The following is a 16,301-nucleotide window of genomic DNA, read 5'->3' as shown; positions in this document are numbered from 1 at the left end:
AGAGAGACATTACCTTTGTATCCTTAAGAGAACGAGAGAGATTAGATATATAGATTACAGTTCAAAACACCTAAGCTATTGTTCCTTAGAACCAGGTTGTTTATATTTTTATAAAAATATGTATATATTTTTGTAAAGATCGTGTGTTAATGAGAGATGTTTAACTTTTAAGTCTAATAGTTAGTTTTTCTTCAGCTAATATGTATATCAACTCAAATGAAGTTTTAAATGAATCACATAATAGTTTATCATTCAAATCGAACATTGAAAATGATATAACAAACAATCATATAACAAATGTGAACTTTTCTGATTGTAGTCGGGAAATTAATCAAGATGTTAGAATTTCTAACTGTGGAGATTTGCAGAATAATATGGAAAATACTAGTTGTGGAAATACATCTGATAATGTGGAAAAGGAATTAGAAAAGTTGCTTTCATCATCTGATGAAAATCATTAACAAAAGATCTTGCTCTATTTTCTAAACTTTTTTGTATTATTTTAAAGCATAGTACTGCTTTTTATTTCTTGAAGTTCACTACTAAAAAGGTTTTATGGTATTAGGAAAAAATAAATTTTTATTTAGTTTATTAAGTTGTGTTATAGTTATTATATATATTAACAAATATAAAAAGTATATATTAAATATTTGTTTAATATATATTTGTTTAATAAATATTTTTAAAAAGTCATTAATTATTTTAAAATTTTATAAAGATCTGATTGTTCCTTAATTATTTTATATATATAATTTGAAAAAACCTCTCTTGTTGAGACCACCCTTGTGTTCTTCAATTTAATATTTTTATAAAAGCAGTTCTTACGTTATTTTTGTTTTTAATTAACTGGTTTTTACTATTGTTTACATTAGTCATGGTATAAATAAATTTTTACAAATTGATTAAATGGTTTTTCATTAAGAATTATTTTTAGTTTACTTTATTAATAAATTGTTAACTTTTTCTTTGCATATAGACGATAATTCGTCTGACTTTTTTCCCCGTGAACTTCGGGAAGTCAGACAAGAAAACTTTGGTTATTTAGAAAAATTAGTAATGGCGAAAAATATTTACGCTTAGCAGGTTTAAGGACGGGGGTAATAAACTTTTTAAAAACCAACTATCAACTATTTTCAACAAATTATCAACAATTTTATCAAATTCAAGATACGTCAAATATATCGTGTTAACCCGTATTTTTAACTTTCAAACTAAAAAAAGACTGAAAAATCTGATTGCATATTTATAAAAATAATAATAAATTCATTTTTTTTCTTTATAAGTAACTCATACGTAGTGGCCAAATTAAGTCGGATTAACTTAAAATTTAATTTATTCAATTCAAACATTTTGTTTTGCTTTTTATATACTCATAAGTTTCGGTGAACTCTTTTATTGCAATATGGTATCCAATTTTTAATAAATGGATGAAAAGTTGTTTGATTTTCAATGCAATGATCACGATGTTTTATTGCTTAAAAAAAACAATATACCATTAACAAAAAAAAGGTCACAACCTTCTGAGGTTTTCTTAGGTTGATGAGGTTTTCCTTCATTAAACGTGTGGATTTTATATCTTCATGGTATCACACAAAAGTATTTATCCTATGATGATGATTCTATGAAAAATAATCTATGGGATAATAAGGAAAAAATAACAGAGGCTGACCTAAATATAGAAAAAATCATAAATGAAAAGCTAACTTATTCAAATAACTATCATTGTATTTGTAAAACATGCTATACAAATGTAAAAAGAATATTAGCAAAAATACAAAAAAATATAAATGCCATATTAAGAGGTTGTGCAATTCTTAAAGAAAACTCACAAAGAATATTGATATCTATACCAAAAGCAGAAGAAACGGATTGTAGAATATTTTCGAACAAACAAATGAAGCTTGATCAAAAAATATTTTTGAACAAACAAATTGAAGCTTGATCTTTGTATTATTATATTTTTCATCATTAAAATCATCATCTGTTTTGGAATGAAATTGACCATATGGTCTATCAAGCTTTTATATTTTTCTCCTAGTTCTTTGTGAAAACACCAATAAATTGATCTCACATTAGTCATAGTTGTAGAAAAAACTAAAGTTCTTTTAGCTGAATAAGTATTCAAAAGAATATGTTGAACAACTGGGTAGAAAAATTTCTCTGGATCTCTAGAGTCAATATGTATTAGGCTGTATTTAATATTTCTTCTTTCTGGTGTAGATGATATAATAACCAAACTATGCATACAAAGATTATCAATAATAAAGCCAGCAGTACTTTTAGCTGTAGTTGCTGTCGATGCCAATACTGGAATTCTTTTAGGGACAAGTGATAGCAATTCGAGAGTCTATTATAATGAGACCGAAATGCATCTGATTGTGTACTTGAACATCTATAACAATCACAGACAAATAAGGTATAAACAAAATCATGTAAATCACAAGATTTTATTTATATAATGCTATAGGTAATGTATTTATCTTTTCTTTCAATGAGTAAAATTTTTTTAATTTTAATTTAATTTAATGTATTACAAGAAGTTCTGACATTAAAATTGTAAATATCAATGTTTACTTTGCGTAGAAAATGTATCTATATAATAAAATCACTTACCACTTTTTCGCACAATGACTTTCATTAATTGCAACTGCAACAAGTTTCTGATTAAAGGCAGAGTCATTGATCTATAAGTTGTTAGAATGGCTTCAGGTGAACAAAATATTACATTTGCTTCATTGTAATTTATCTAAAAAAAAAACAGTATACTTTTAAACAATAAACAACACTCCATAAATCAAAAAAAAAATTTACTTGAAGCATGTGTTCAAATAAAATTCAATCAATATCAAATTCAATTCAATATCATATATCTAAATTCAATATCAGAATAATATAATATTTTATAAATAAATGCTTAACACATTTAGAATTAATGAAATATAATAATGCATTCCTAATCTTTAATGCAATTTCAATCTAAATGCATTTAGCATTAAAAATTTTTCAATAGATGATTAATTATTTGCATTCACTAAAAAATATTTTACATGTTTCTACAGAAAAATGAAATCAAAATTCCAAAATTTATAAACAATAATTCAGAAAAAAATAATTTCTCAGGGCAATTACCAAGCAAAAACTAGACCTTGGTAATGAAAAAAAAATGAAAAACTTTATTTGGTAACTAAAATAATGTATAATAATGATAATTATTACCTCTGTTTGATCATCTTCAATATTTTTCTTTGTTGAATATGCTTTATAGAAGCTACTTTGATTCCCTTTTTACTAAGTGAGTATATGTAACCTTAAATTATCTATCCCAAATCATTCTTTGGTTAAGTACGGTCATAAATCAGTCACAAACCAATGCGTAAAATCTTGGAATAAATTACCTCTTCACCTTAAATCACTAAACTCTATTACACAATTTAAAACCCGTCTTCATGCTTTTTTTTTGGAGAGATACTGTTTGTAAAATGTTGGAATTATTGTGGGTCATTATTATTATTGCTTTTGTATTGTTATATATGATATAAATATTATTATAACTTTATTCTATATGTGTATGTATATGCTTATGTATGTATATGTGTGTGTACATATGTATGTAGGTATGTGTCTATTTGTATATATGTATGTGAGTGCGTGTGTATGTGTGTATATGTATGTATGTATATATGTGTGTATGTGTGTGTATTTATGTATGTGTATATGGGTATGTGTGTTGTATGTATATGTGTGTTTATATTTATATGTGTATGTGTGTGTATATGTATATGTGTATGTGAGTGTGTATATGTGTATGTATGTAGGTATGTGTATATATGTATATGTATGTGTGTATGTATGTATGTATATATATATATATGTGTGTGTGTGAGTGTGTATATGTGTGCGTGTTTTTTCGTGTGTATGTGTGTGTGTATATATATGTATATGTATATGTGTGTATGCATGTATGTGTGTGTATGTATGTGTGTATATGTATATGTTTGTGTGTATGCACACACACACACACACACACACACACACACACACACACACACACACACACACACACACACACACACATATATATATATATGCATGTGTATGCATGTGTATGTATATATAAATATATATATATATATATGCATGTTATAAATTATGTTAGTGTATTTTACAAATAGAGTGCTCAATGTTCTTAAAGAACAGAGCAATAATAAATTATTTAATTTATATATATATATATATATATATATATAAATATATATATATATATATGTATGTGTGTGTGTGTATATAAATATATATATATGCATGTGTGCATGTGTATGTATATATATGTATGTGTGTGTGTGTATATATATATATATATATGTATGTATGTGTTCATGTGTGCGTATACATATATATATTTATATGTTATACATTTTTTGTAACAATGACTTTTATTATTATTATTACTATTATTATTGTTAAATTTCGATAAATAATAGTGTTGTTCCTTATTATTATTGTCTTATATCATTATATAAATATATTCCTAATAATTACAACTGTCATTCATATTTTATTATTATTAATATCAATTTAATTTGCATTTACTTCATATTATTATAATATCAATTATTAATAATATTATTTTTATATTATTACTAATATTATTATTAACCTGTTATTATTACTAAAATTATTTTAGTTTACAGTTATTATTTATATTATTGTTGTTAGTATTATTTTTGTGGTTAACATCGTCATATAACTTTTACAGTTACTATTATTTCTTCCTTTTCTTACAATTATCACCTTTTATCTGACTTTACTTTTCTTTTTATTATCACTATTTATTATAATTAAATTTGATAGGTGTTTACTTGAGATTAGTATCATTACTATTTGTAAATATCCTTGATGTATGATCTTTTATTCAGAATAAATTTGATTTGATTTAATTTGAATTAATTTGTTTTCTTGATCTTTCATTCAACTCAAAAGCGGAGAAACAACTAAAACTTTATTATTGCACATCTTAATACATATTCATATCGAATACTATCAGGTGCTTGTCTTTCTCTTAACAAGTTTAAAGTGAAGGTAAAAAAGGGTAAACATTGAAACACAATTGATTTTTCACTGCCTGTTGGTTGGCAAACGAAACAATCTACGCAATTGCTGAGAGCTATTAAAGATTATTTTTGGTGATCCTTCAAAGATTTAATACAAAATAACTCACAAACTATTTAAAAGCATACTCTAAATTATCTTTTTCGCTTGACATATAGCTTCTGAGTAGCACTGATAAATTAATAAAATAAATTTTAGCGCATTTTTAAAACAAAACCCCCTGAAACATTACGATATTTCATAAAGATCAAAGCAAAGCCGCAGGAACATATTTGTTCCGATAGATGATAAATTGCATTAGCGCAAAAACCAAAGTTTTCTCGTCTAACTTCCCAAAGTTCACGGAAAAAAAAAAGTCAGACGAAACATCGTCTACTTTGCATACTGTTTAATTCGAGGGTGTTTTATTCAACTATGTTTAATAAAAATGATTATTTTTATAATATACTTTTTTTTATTAAACATAGTTTGTACAAACTCTGTTAGTATACAAACATTCTATACATAAAGTAAACACTCTATACACAAAGTAAACACAAGTAAACACAAACACTCTATACACAAAGTATACACAAAGTTGTTACAACTGATTGTACTTAGATCGTTAGAATAGTTCCTTGACCTTCATCTACAGAGTTGTAATAAGACAAGAAATAACTTTATATATATATATATATATTTATTTATTTATTTATATATATATATATCACCTTAACTGTATTTAATAATAAACATTTTAAGTAATTGTTAAAATTTTTTGATTGTGTACATAAAAAGTTGATAAAGTTTTATTAGACACATTTAAAATAAAAAATAAAATATTAGTCATATATTGAAATCCGTGCTCTATTCATAAGCCAAAATCGATGAATTGTAATTAGTTTATGGTGACCAAGCACTAAAATATAGTACAATTGCCAAGTGGGCTGCTCTTTTCCAAGATGATAAAGAGAGTTTTGAAGACGATCCCCGCTCAGGGCACGCTAAAACCACGTATACAGGTAAGTATATCGAACGTATAAGTGCATGCCATTATTCAAAAAAACCCTCATGCAACACATGATATAGTTGAAGTCCTGACATTGGTTTATCATTTTACAGTCAATAAACTCATTAACAACGCTCTTAAATAAAAAAATAACTTAATACGTTATTTATTACGTTCGATACCCTCAAGTTAACCGATCAAAATTGCAAAAATAGAGTTTAGGCATGTATAGAAAGTTTGGCTCTATGGCAATCCAATGGCAAAAACCTATGGAAACTGTTATATTATTATAGAGTATGAGTCGTGGTTTTATTTGAAACAAGTTGGACACAAGTCGGCTAACGCTAGTTAGGTCGGCAAAGGTGAAAGTCGAAGAACTATAGTAAGATGCGACATGTACCGAAAGACATGGTCTACATCTTCAAAATAACAGATGTTGTTAAAAAGGGTTGTTCATTACTACTCAATTCTATGTAAGAAAGTTTTTGAAACCTGTTTTACTTTTTAGGTGCTTAATATACGGAAAGGGGCGTTTATTAAATTTAGGAAATTTTTCTAACCCACCCCAAACTTATAAGGACCTCTCCCCCCTTCCTCCTACCATCGTTTGTTAATTTTTACTCGTTATCAACAAAAAAATAAAATCTCAAATTTAAAACAAAAAATTAAAAAATATGTATAGACCATATAACGCTACTTCAAAGTATACCTAAAGAAGAGTATAAAAAAATGTTTGACAAATAACTCGAAAGGATGCAATTTTGTATAGAAAATGATGGAAATTATTTTGAATATTTAAGAAAATAAAATTAAAAAAAAATTTATATTTATTTTTATAGGGGAGATCCTACGAACTTTTTTAACGACCTAAGTACAAACTCTGTACATAAAAAAATTGTTAAACAAACTTTTTCATAGTTTAGCAACTTATAGAAAGTTGTTTATAAGATTTAGAATTCCTGTTACCAACTTTGTGTTGTTTGTGATATTTGAATAAAATAAATATGTTTTTTATATTGAAATTTAACAATTGCAAGTTCTTAATTTTTGTCTTTCAATATTGTGGTATATTTATTAAAATTTACACTGAATTTTAAATTTAAATCTTTACTTTACGCCTGAGTAAAATACCAAAGTAAGGAGTAATTTAAACTTTTGTTGTTTCTTTAGAGTAACAATGTAAATGAATATAACTTTAGAGTAACAATGACTATAACTAATACAGGGTTTATGGCACTCAGGGTAAACCTGGAAAACCAGGGAAAAGTTTTTAAGTTCTGAAAAATTAGGGAATACCTGGAAAATTCAGGGAACTTTTTTTGAAAATCTTTAAGATCAGGGAAAACTCGGGGAAAGTTTTTTAGTTTTATATAAGATTATATGATAGATACAAATTGTTATTTTTGAAAATATATATTTTTTTTTTTATTGGACTTTTATGATTTTGTTCCTTATTAAACTACTTTTTATTACTTAAAAACTTTCCTTTAACAGATTGCTATCAATTAATTAAGAAAATTTAACTCCAATTAAGTCAATTTAACTCCTTAAAAAATTCTAATAAAAATATTAGGGGAACATGGATTCAGTTGCGAAGTTTATATCCTTCAACATTAACAAGGAAAATTATATACTTTTCACCACCCGAACTCAGGGAAAAAGTACTTGAAATTGGGTGACAATCAGGAAATACACAGGGAAAATGGATTTCTAAAACTGCCATGAACCCTGTAATAACATAATAATGTAATAAACTTTAAATTATAAAAACAAAATAGATAACAATATACTGACAAAAAAGATAATTTGTAAGCAAATTATAAAACAATGCAAATTATAAAATAAATTATAAAATTATTAAACATTATACAATTAGTAAACAATTGTAATTAAAATTTATGATTTTTTATTATTTGATGTTTTAATGAATAATCATTCTAACAAAAGAATTCATATTTAGGTAGAATTAGTATTTACGTAGGATAAATAATAATGTCATTGCAAATAGATAACAATACTATTTTTAAAATTGGAGAATCACTTCGTGATGTAAATAAACCTTTGAAAGATCGATTTCGGAACCTATTTACGCTTAAAAACATTAACAATGAACAAGCAATTAGTGAAATTGCAAAATCTTTTAAGGATTCATCGGCTTTATTTAAGCACGAATTAGCTTATTGTTTGGGACAAATGAAAAATGCGCTTGCTATTCCTATTCTTACCGAAGTGTTGAGCGATGAATCGCAAGAAGCTATTGTACGCCACGAAGCAGCAGAAGCGATTGGCGCTATTGGTTTATTTACGTCGTTGCCCTTACTAGAAGCTTATAGAGATCATAAAATTGTTGAAATCGCTGAAACTTGTGATATTGCAATTGATAGAATTAAGTGGCTTCAAACACAGCAGAGCGAGCCTTCGAATTCATATCAATCAGTCGATCCTGCTCCACCTATGGAAATCAAATCAACATCTGAGTTGGCAGACATTTTATTAAATGAAAAAAAGAAATTATTTGATAGGTATAGTGCAATGTTTTCATTAAGGGATAAAGGCGGTGATTTAGAAGTATTAGCGCTATGTAAAGGACTCAAGTGTAAAAGTGCTTTGTTTCGACATGAAATCGCTTTTGTTCTTGGTCAAATGGCTCACCCATTATCTATAGATTCTCTAAAAGAAACTCTCGAAAATAAGCAAGAACATGGAATGGTACGCCATGAGTGCGCTGAAGCTCTAGGTGCTATTGCGACTTCAGAATGTTTTGAAATTTTAAACAAATATTTGCAAGATGACGAAAGAGTTGTCCGAGAAAGTTGTGATATTGCTCTGGACATGTATGACTATGAAAATTCTGACCAGTTTCAATATGCTGATGGACTCGCCAAACATGTTTAACTTTTTTGTTGTTGTTGTTTCGAGAATATTGTGTTGTATTATTTTTGTTTAATAAGAAACAGGGCTTATTGCAAAATAAATACATAAATAAATTACGTGTCGCTTCAAAAATATCCTTAAAAACATACTTCTGTAAAAAGCCTTCTATGGAAAAAATACGTGTGAAGTCATTTTTACTATCGTGTGATCATATATTTGTCAGACTGTAGCGCGTAAATTAAAAAAAAAAAATTAGCTTTTTTTTTATTTTTATTTTTAAGAAGGTTAAGTAGTTTCATTTTGAAGTAGAAACAAGATGAACTAGTAACCAAGCCCGCACCCATTTGATTTGGTAAGACCTTGCATTAATTGAATTGTTCTGCACTCATGTTAGAAAATCTTACTTCAATTGTCTACCTTTTTGTTTATTTTTTTTTTATTCACGTTGCACAGTGGGACGTAGAGTGGCCAAAATTGAATAAATTTTTGGTTTTGGTTATTTATATGGTGGATTCAATATAAATATGTTAAAGTATTACAAAGTTTTGAGTATTTTAATAATTGTAATTTAATTCAAGTACAAAGTTAACATTTTTGATCAAAAGTGTAGTTCAAGAGAAATTTTATGGGTGAATTTCCGACCAATTTAAATAGAATTAGTTTTAATATTTTAACAGCCATATATACATTTATGGAGAAATGTCTTTGAGACTAGTTTTAGATTTGATTGTAGTTATAAAAGTTGGACCAAAATATGAAAAAATAATGTAGTATTTTGACTTTAGTGGAGCTGAAAAACTGTTAACAGGTTGGTCTCTGCATTTATTGATGCTAAATTTGCTCTAAAAATTTTGTAAATGATGCACCATTCGGCACTTTTTTGAAATAATTTTTTTAAGAGATGCAAGTTCTTTGTAAATTAATAGACTTACTACCGCTAGCCCATATGCAAGGAAAATAAGATAATAAAATATTTTAATTTATTATTTTCAACTGAATTCCAATTTATCCACAAGTTTTAAATATCATTTAATTATTTTAAAGCGTTCGAACATTATGACCATCTAAAATTTACAACTTAGAATTAGTAAATAAAAATATATTAATAACTCATTGCCCTCGCATTTGCGCTAGGGTTGAATCTTTTGGAAAAATAATAAAATTGTTTATAAACATTGCAAAAATGTTCTGATATATATATATATATTTTGTATATATGTGTATGTATATATATATATATATATATATATATATATATATATATATATATATATATATATATATATATATATATATATATATATATATATAGAAACACCTAATGTTGTAGTTGCATGTGCTATAATTGAGTTGATGTTGTTCAGTAAAAATAGATCATTAATTTCTTTTGACGCTTATTTGATGTTGTTATTGCAATGCTTATTAATTACATTGCTGAAAAAAGAAATAAATGGCCGTTGTTTGTTGAACACAAACATGATAAACAGTCAGTTTTAAAGTTTAAAAAGTTTTTATTTCTAGTATTGTACTTGATGTTATCAAGGTTAATAAAATCAAACTGTTTGAATCGGTTTCTTGTAAAAAATTATTTTATTGCATAGTTTTAGTGCTCTGCATAAAAATCGATGATGAAAACTTTTCGTTTAGTTTCGTGTGAGACTTAATAAGACTAAATTGTAAGACTTGAGCAGTAGTCAAAGTTAGGTAAATAAGTAATAACAATTGGCCTGTTTCTAGACATTTGTTGAATATAGTCATTAATGGATCAGTGATTGACTAGTTTTTAATCATATGACTTTTTAATAATTTTTGTTGGAATATCTGAATAACCACATATATATATATAATAATAATAAATGTATATATATGTATATATATATGTATGTATGTATGTATATATATATATATATATATATATATATATACATTTATTATTTTATATATATATATATATATATGTGGTTATTCAGATATTCCAACAAAAATTATTAAAAAGTCAATTTTTTAAAAAGTTTTAAAAAGTCCATAATTTTTTGGTAAAGTTCAAAATTCTTCTAAAAGATGGTTTTATCTATTAAAATATTAAGTATGAAATCAATCGTGCTGTTATCATATGTGACGCACAAGCTAGAGCACTTGTTAAGTATATTAGGGGCACAATGGTTACAACTGATGTAAGCCAGTACGATCTGCTTCATGTCCTGCTGCCTTGTAGGATACGTATGGGGTAAACAGATTCTATCTGTTGACCAGCCTCGCACCCCTTCTTCATCTATTAGGCTGGGGCAGATGTATTTTTAATACATTGTTTCCAGTTTAGGATGTTGAATGGTGGATCTTCTTGACTCAACGCGTGGGTTGCTTGTGTCTCTGTTTTTATGTCTAGGCAACTCATTCTATTATCCCCTAATGAGGGTACGCCCCAAAACTCAGTTCTGTGGTGCTGAAGCCGGCTTGTAGTCAGGTTTCCCGAACTCTGTGGTAGCTCTCAGAGAGGCTGATTCCATCAACAGCTGAAAAATATCAAAGTATTAACAGTGCCATGTTTCGCATGGATGGTGTCCCTATTTGTACTTTTGGTGTGCATTGCGGAGGCCACATTTGGAGCCCTTTGCTACGGCTTACGGTTTATTAGTAGTAATAAGTCAGTTGCTTGGGCTATTAAACAGTGTTCTGAGTACTATCTATTCTTTGAGTCAAGTTCTTCAATCTAATTGTAAAATGAATAAAGTACCAAAAACTATAAAACACAAAAAACCATCATCATCACCAAGTTCTCTAAACCTATCATTCACTAATATTCGTGGTCTTCGAAGTAACTTTTCTTCTATTGAGTCTTATCTCTTGTAAAGTTCACCAGACCTACTTGCTCTTTGTGAGACTAATTTGAGTTCAGCTGTTTCATCTTGCGATCTTAGTGTCAATGCATATCTTCCTTTAATTCGTAAAGACTCCAATAGTCACATGCTTGGCCTGAACATTTACATTCGTAAGAATTCACCCATTTGTCGTGAAACTAGATTTGAATCCACAGACTATTCTTTTATGTGCTTTCGTTTAGCACCACTTCACTCTATTGCCTTTCTATTTGTTCTATATCGCTCGCCTTCATCTCAAGACTGCACTCTTTTTGATTTTATTTCTGATCATATTGACCAAGCCCTCTCTCTTTAATTGATCAGCTAATACAGTTATTGTCGGTGACTTTAATGCTCATCACTCTGAATGGCTTGGCTCTAGTGTCAGTGATTCTGCAGGCATTAAAGCCCACAACTTTTGCTTTTCACAATCCCTAACTCAAATAGTCAACTTTCCAACTCGCTTTCCTGACAACCCGAATCATTTACCTTCTCTACTCGACTTATGTCTTGTTTCTGATCCTAGTCAGTGCTCAGTTTCTCCACATTCACCCTTAGGTGCTTCTGATCACAGTTTGATCTCTCTAAAACTAATATCTCATTCGTCTGTTTATTACTGCTAGAAACCATTGTAAAAATGTTTTGTCTAACGCCAAAGCCCGCTATTCTCAGGTCATGAAATCTCGTATTTCATCTCAAAAATTAGGCTCTCGTGACTTCTGGAGAATCTTTAATAGTAATAATAATAAGGCCAAATCTTTAATTCCACCTCTCTTGTATGGTTCAGACTTTGTCACCTCACCTAAAGACAAAGCTGAATTGTTTGCTAAAAACTTTTCATCAATATTATCTCTTGATTCCACTAGTTGCGTTCTACCTGATATTGCCAACAAACAGGTTAATCCATTGCTTGACATTCGTGTCACTCCAGCTTCTGAATCTAAAGTGATTTCCTGCTTAGACTCTTCTACAACTTGTGGCCCGGACAACATACCTGTTATTATCTTGCAGAAGTGTTCTCCGGAGCTGTCGTCTATACTCTCAAAACTATTCAACAAGGGCTTATCAGAGCGGCATCTGTTATCCCTATTTTTAAAAATTGAGATCGAGTCAGAAAGAGTGATCTGATTCGTCTAACTACTGTCCCATTAGTCTTCTTCCTATCATAAGCAAGGTTTTTGAATCTTTAATCAACAAATAGTTAATTTCTCATATTGAATCTATTAACTTACTTTCTGACCATCAATATGGATTTCAATCTTCTAGTTCTACAGCTGATTTGCTAACAGTAAAAACCGATAGGTTTTTTTGTGCATTAGATAAAGGTGGAGAGGTTAAGACCATCGCGCCTGACATTTCAAAAGCTTTTTATAAAGTTTGGCATGCTGGTCTTCTCCATAAGCTTTCTTCTTATGGTGTGTCTGGCAACATCTTTAAGATTATTAAACCTTTTCTTTCTAATCGTAGTATAAAAGTTGTCCTTGATAGACAGCACTCTTCTTCTTATTCTGTAACTTCAGGGTTTCCTCAAGGTTCTATCCTTGTCCTTATACTCTTTTTAATTTATATTAACGATCTTCCAGATATTCTCACATCTAAGATGATACTACCATTTATTCTTGTCGTGATAAGAAACCAACACTCTCTGATTGCTCGGAGGGGGTATTTGAGCTTGAAAAGGATTTCAGTTCTGCTACAGCATGGGGCTCAAAGTGGCTGGTGAACTTCAATACAGATAATCTCAATTTTTTTTAGCCAATCGTTATCGGAATAATTTAGAAATTTCTATATTTATGAACGGTGATGTACTCGATGAGTCATCTATTCTTCATCTTCAAGGATTAACTCTTACTTTCAATCTTTTTTTTAAGCCATATATGAAATCCGTTGCAAAATTAGCATCTGCTAAGGTTGCATCTCTTTATCGAGCTCAACACTTTCTTACTCCAGATTCTATTCTTCATCTCTATAAATCTCAAATCTGGCTTTGTATGGAGTACTGTTGCCATATCTGGGGCGGATCTACTAATGATGCCCTTTGATTTTTAGACAAGGTGCAAAAACGCATTGTAAACATAGTTGGACCTGCTCTTGCAGCCAACCTCTAACCATTATCACATTACCGTAATGTTGCTTCTCTTTGTTTTTTCTACAAATACTCTAATTGGCACTGCTCTAAAGAGCTAGCGTCTCTGGTGCCATTTACTAAAATTCATTCTCATGTTACTCGTCATTCAATTAAGTCTCATCCTTTTTCTGTGACTGTGCCTAAGTGCTCAAAAAACGCATATTTGTCTAGTTTTTTTCCTCGAATATCAGCTCTTTGGAATTCGCTTCCTTTATCATGCTTTCCTGATTCATATAATTTGCAATCCTTTAAGTCGCCCGTCAATCGTTATCTCGCTCTACAATCTTCATCTTTTCTCTTTCAGTAACTTCTAACTTTAATTAGTGGCTGCTTGCAGCCTTGTCGAATGCGAAGATGCTTAAAATATATATATATGATTAAAAACAAGTCAATCACTGATCCATTAATGACTATATTCAACAAATGTCTAGAGACAGGCCAATTGTTATTACTTTTTCCAGATGAATTTAAAATAGGTAGTATTATACCATTTTATAAACAAAAAGGTGAAATTCATGATATTAATAGTTATCTAAGTATTACCATAGTATCTCCACTTATCTAAGTATTACCATAGTATCTCCGCTTATCTAAGTAATACCATAGTATCTCGACAAATTAAGTTTAAGAACAACTGAAGAAGATCTGCATTGCCTTTTAACAAAGTTGATAAACACTTAGAGTTTTAGAAAGTTATCACATTTAATATCGCCTGTAACTTTTTTATAAAATTTTTTAGTTTTTTACATTTTGAAATAAAGTTTTTTCCTTAGGCAATTTGATAAGGATTAATCTAGGGGAAAAAAAATTTTATTTTCGACTTATAACAATAGTTTTTTAGAATTTCTTTTTGTTTTATTAATTTGGGGTTTGCAAGTATATTTAAAACTTGATAAAAGTTGTATATGTTTTTTGCTAATTAATTTTAATTTTTTAAGTGGATGGCTAGATTCCTGGGAAAAGTCAGGTTAATGCTTGATTTATTATCTGATTGTCAAGCTACCTGTTATGGAAGGTCTATCAATAAAACCAATGTTATTTAGTTTTATGTATTGCTCTTGAATAATTGATTTTATAGAATTCCTCTCTTCATCTGATCGAATGATTTAGTTTGAATCAAAGATATATTATTGTAGAAATGTTATAGTTTTTATCATATTTGAAGTTAGAAAATCTTGAGATGAAATCCTCATTAAACTCTTCAATTCCTCATTAAATGCAAATAAAATATAAACAATAATATTATTTATATTTTATTCGCATTTTCTAAAACATAGTTTAGGTAAACTTTCATTAAATTATGAAACTAACATAACCTGTTTCACTATCGGCTAAGTCAAAAACACGAATGCCCCACTTTGTGGATTTTTGTGGAATGCAACTCTACCTATTAAATTTATCTAATGAATTGTACTACTTCTACGTCTATTCAATTCATTAGATGGATTTGAGGCATCAAATGTATCTGAGAAGACCAAGTTCGAGAGAAAACTGCTAAAAAAAATTGCATGTAGATCAGACAATCACAAGAAAAAGGATGTTTTATACTTAATTTTTCATTTAGAGACATATTCGAAATAGTACCAAAGTAAGCATGAGTTTCTTCAAGTGTCACATCTTTTCATTTATGGCAAATAAAATGAGATTCCAAATCGTTATTTTCAATTTTCGATCTAGCATAACGATTAGTTTCGGTTACAATATCTGTAAGTAACTCATCAGTAAAAAATAACTTGGAAAAATCTAGTTCATGTGTTAAGTTTATTGATTACTGAGGGTCTACATTTGCTACTGTTAATGGTAGTAGATTAAATGCTGGAGTATCATGCACTATTTTTATTCATCCTATGTTCAAAGCAGGTCCATTATCATAAATTTCATTTTGTTCAATATTTTCCTATGACTCTAATATCTCTGAGACTTCAGTCTCAGATTTACTAAAAGTGTATTCACCGTCGCTTCCAGTTCTTGTTTCATCCAATGCCTTCAATACTTCTTCAGTTGTATAACGTTTCCTTGTCATTTGTAAATAAATTTTTATTAAAACTTTTTTAGAATATAAGTAAGGTTAGACGATTAAAAAAAGTTACCGAATCACTAAGTTGAAAACACACTATAATATTACCAATTGAACCAAGTAAATTGTCCAGGTTAGCTCAAATAGATAATTTTTTCTGTATAAACAAAAACATAGTAGATTTCCTGTGGCAAGGGACATTGGACCGCAACGACATTTTCATTATGTCTCGTCACGCCGGACATTGGACCGCAAAGGGTTAAAGCTAGTGTTTCAGCTTCAATGAAAAAAATCAGGACCTTGATGTACATCTTTGTCAAAAAAAGG

General features: G+C 28.6%; 2 protein-coding genes and 1 long non-coding RNA gene across 4 annotated transcripts in view; 2 read left to right on the top strand and 1 right to left on the bottom strand.

Moving 5' to 3' along the window:
- LOC136071818 (uncharacterized) overlaps positions 1-700 on the top strand; it is a 65,663-nt gene extending 64,963 nt beyond the window's left edge. For both annotated transcript variants that reach the window (XM_065797240.1, XM_065797239.1), the window contains one exon: positions 196-700. In XM_065797240.1, coding sequence (XP_065653312.1) covers positions 196-461 — 266 coding nt within the window. In that variant the 3' untranslated portion in view covers positions 462-700. The remainder of the gene's footprint in view (positions 1-195) is intronic.
- Positions 701-1,701: 1,001 nt separating this feature from the next.
- LOC136080502 (uncharacterized) lies at positions 1,702-3,395 on the bottom strand. Its single transcript, XR_010638495.1, has 3 exons — positions 3,217-3,395; positions 2,614-2,746; positions 1,702-2,392 (listed from the first exon to the last, which is right to left on the bottom strand). It is a non-coding gene; the product is annotated as an uncharacterized LOC136080502 (long non-coding RNA).
- A 4,630-nt stretch (positions 3,396-8,025) lies between these two features.
- LOC136071817 (deoxyhypusine hydroxylase-like) lies at positions 8,026-9,084 on the top strand. Its single transcript, XM_065797238.1, has one exon. It carries the CDS (start codon positions 8,090-8,092, stop codon positions 8,990-8,992), a length of 903 nt encoding a protein of 300 aa, XP_065653310.1. The 5' UTR covers positions 8,026-8,089; the 3' UTR covers positions 8,993-9,084.
- The last annotated feature ends 7,217 nt before the right edge of the window (positions 9,085-16,301 follow it).

This window comes from Hydra vulgaris, chromosome 05 (genome assembly GCF_038396675.1).
Source record: "Hydra vulgaris chromosome 05, alternate assembly HydraT2T_AEP".
NCBI lineage: Eukaryota > Metazoa > Cnidaria > Hydrozoa > Anthoathecata > Hydridae > Hydra > Hydra vulgaris.
The sequence above is the reverse complement of the archived record's forward strand: the minus strand, read 5'-3'. Positions and strand labels throughout refer to the sequence as shown.

Coding starts and splice junctions, on each gene's coding strand:
- LOC136071817 (XM_065797238.1), top strand. CDS start 8,090: ATGTCATTGCAAATAGATAACAATACTATTTTTAAAATTGGAGAATCA.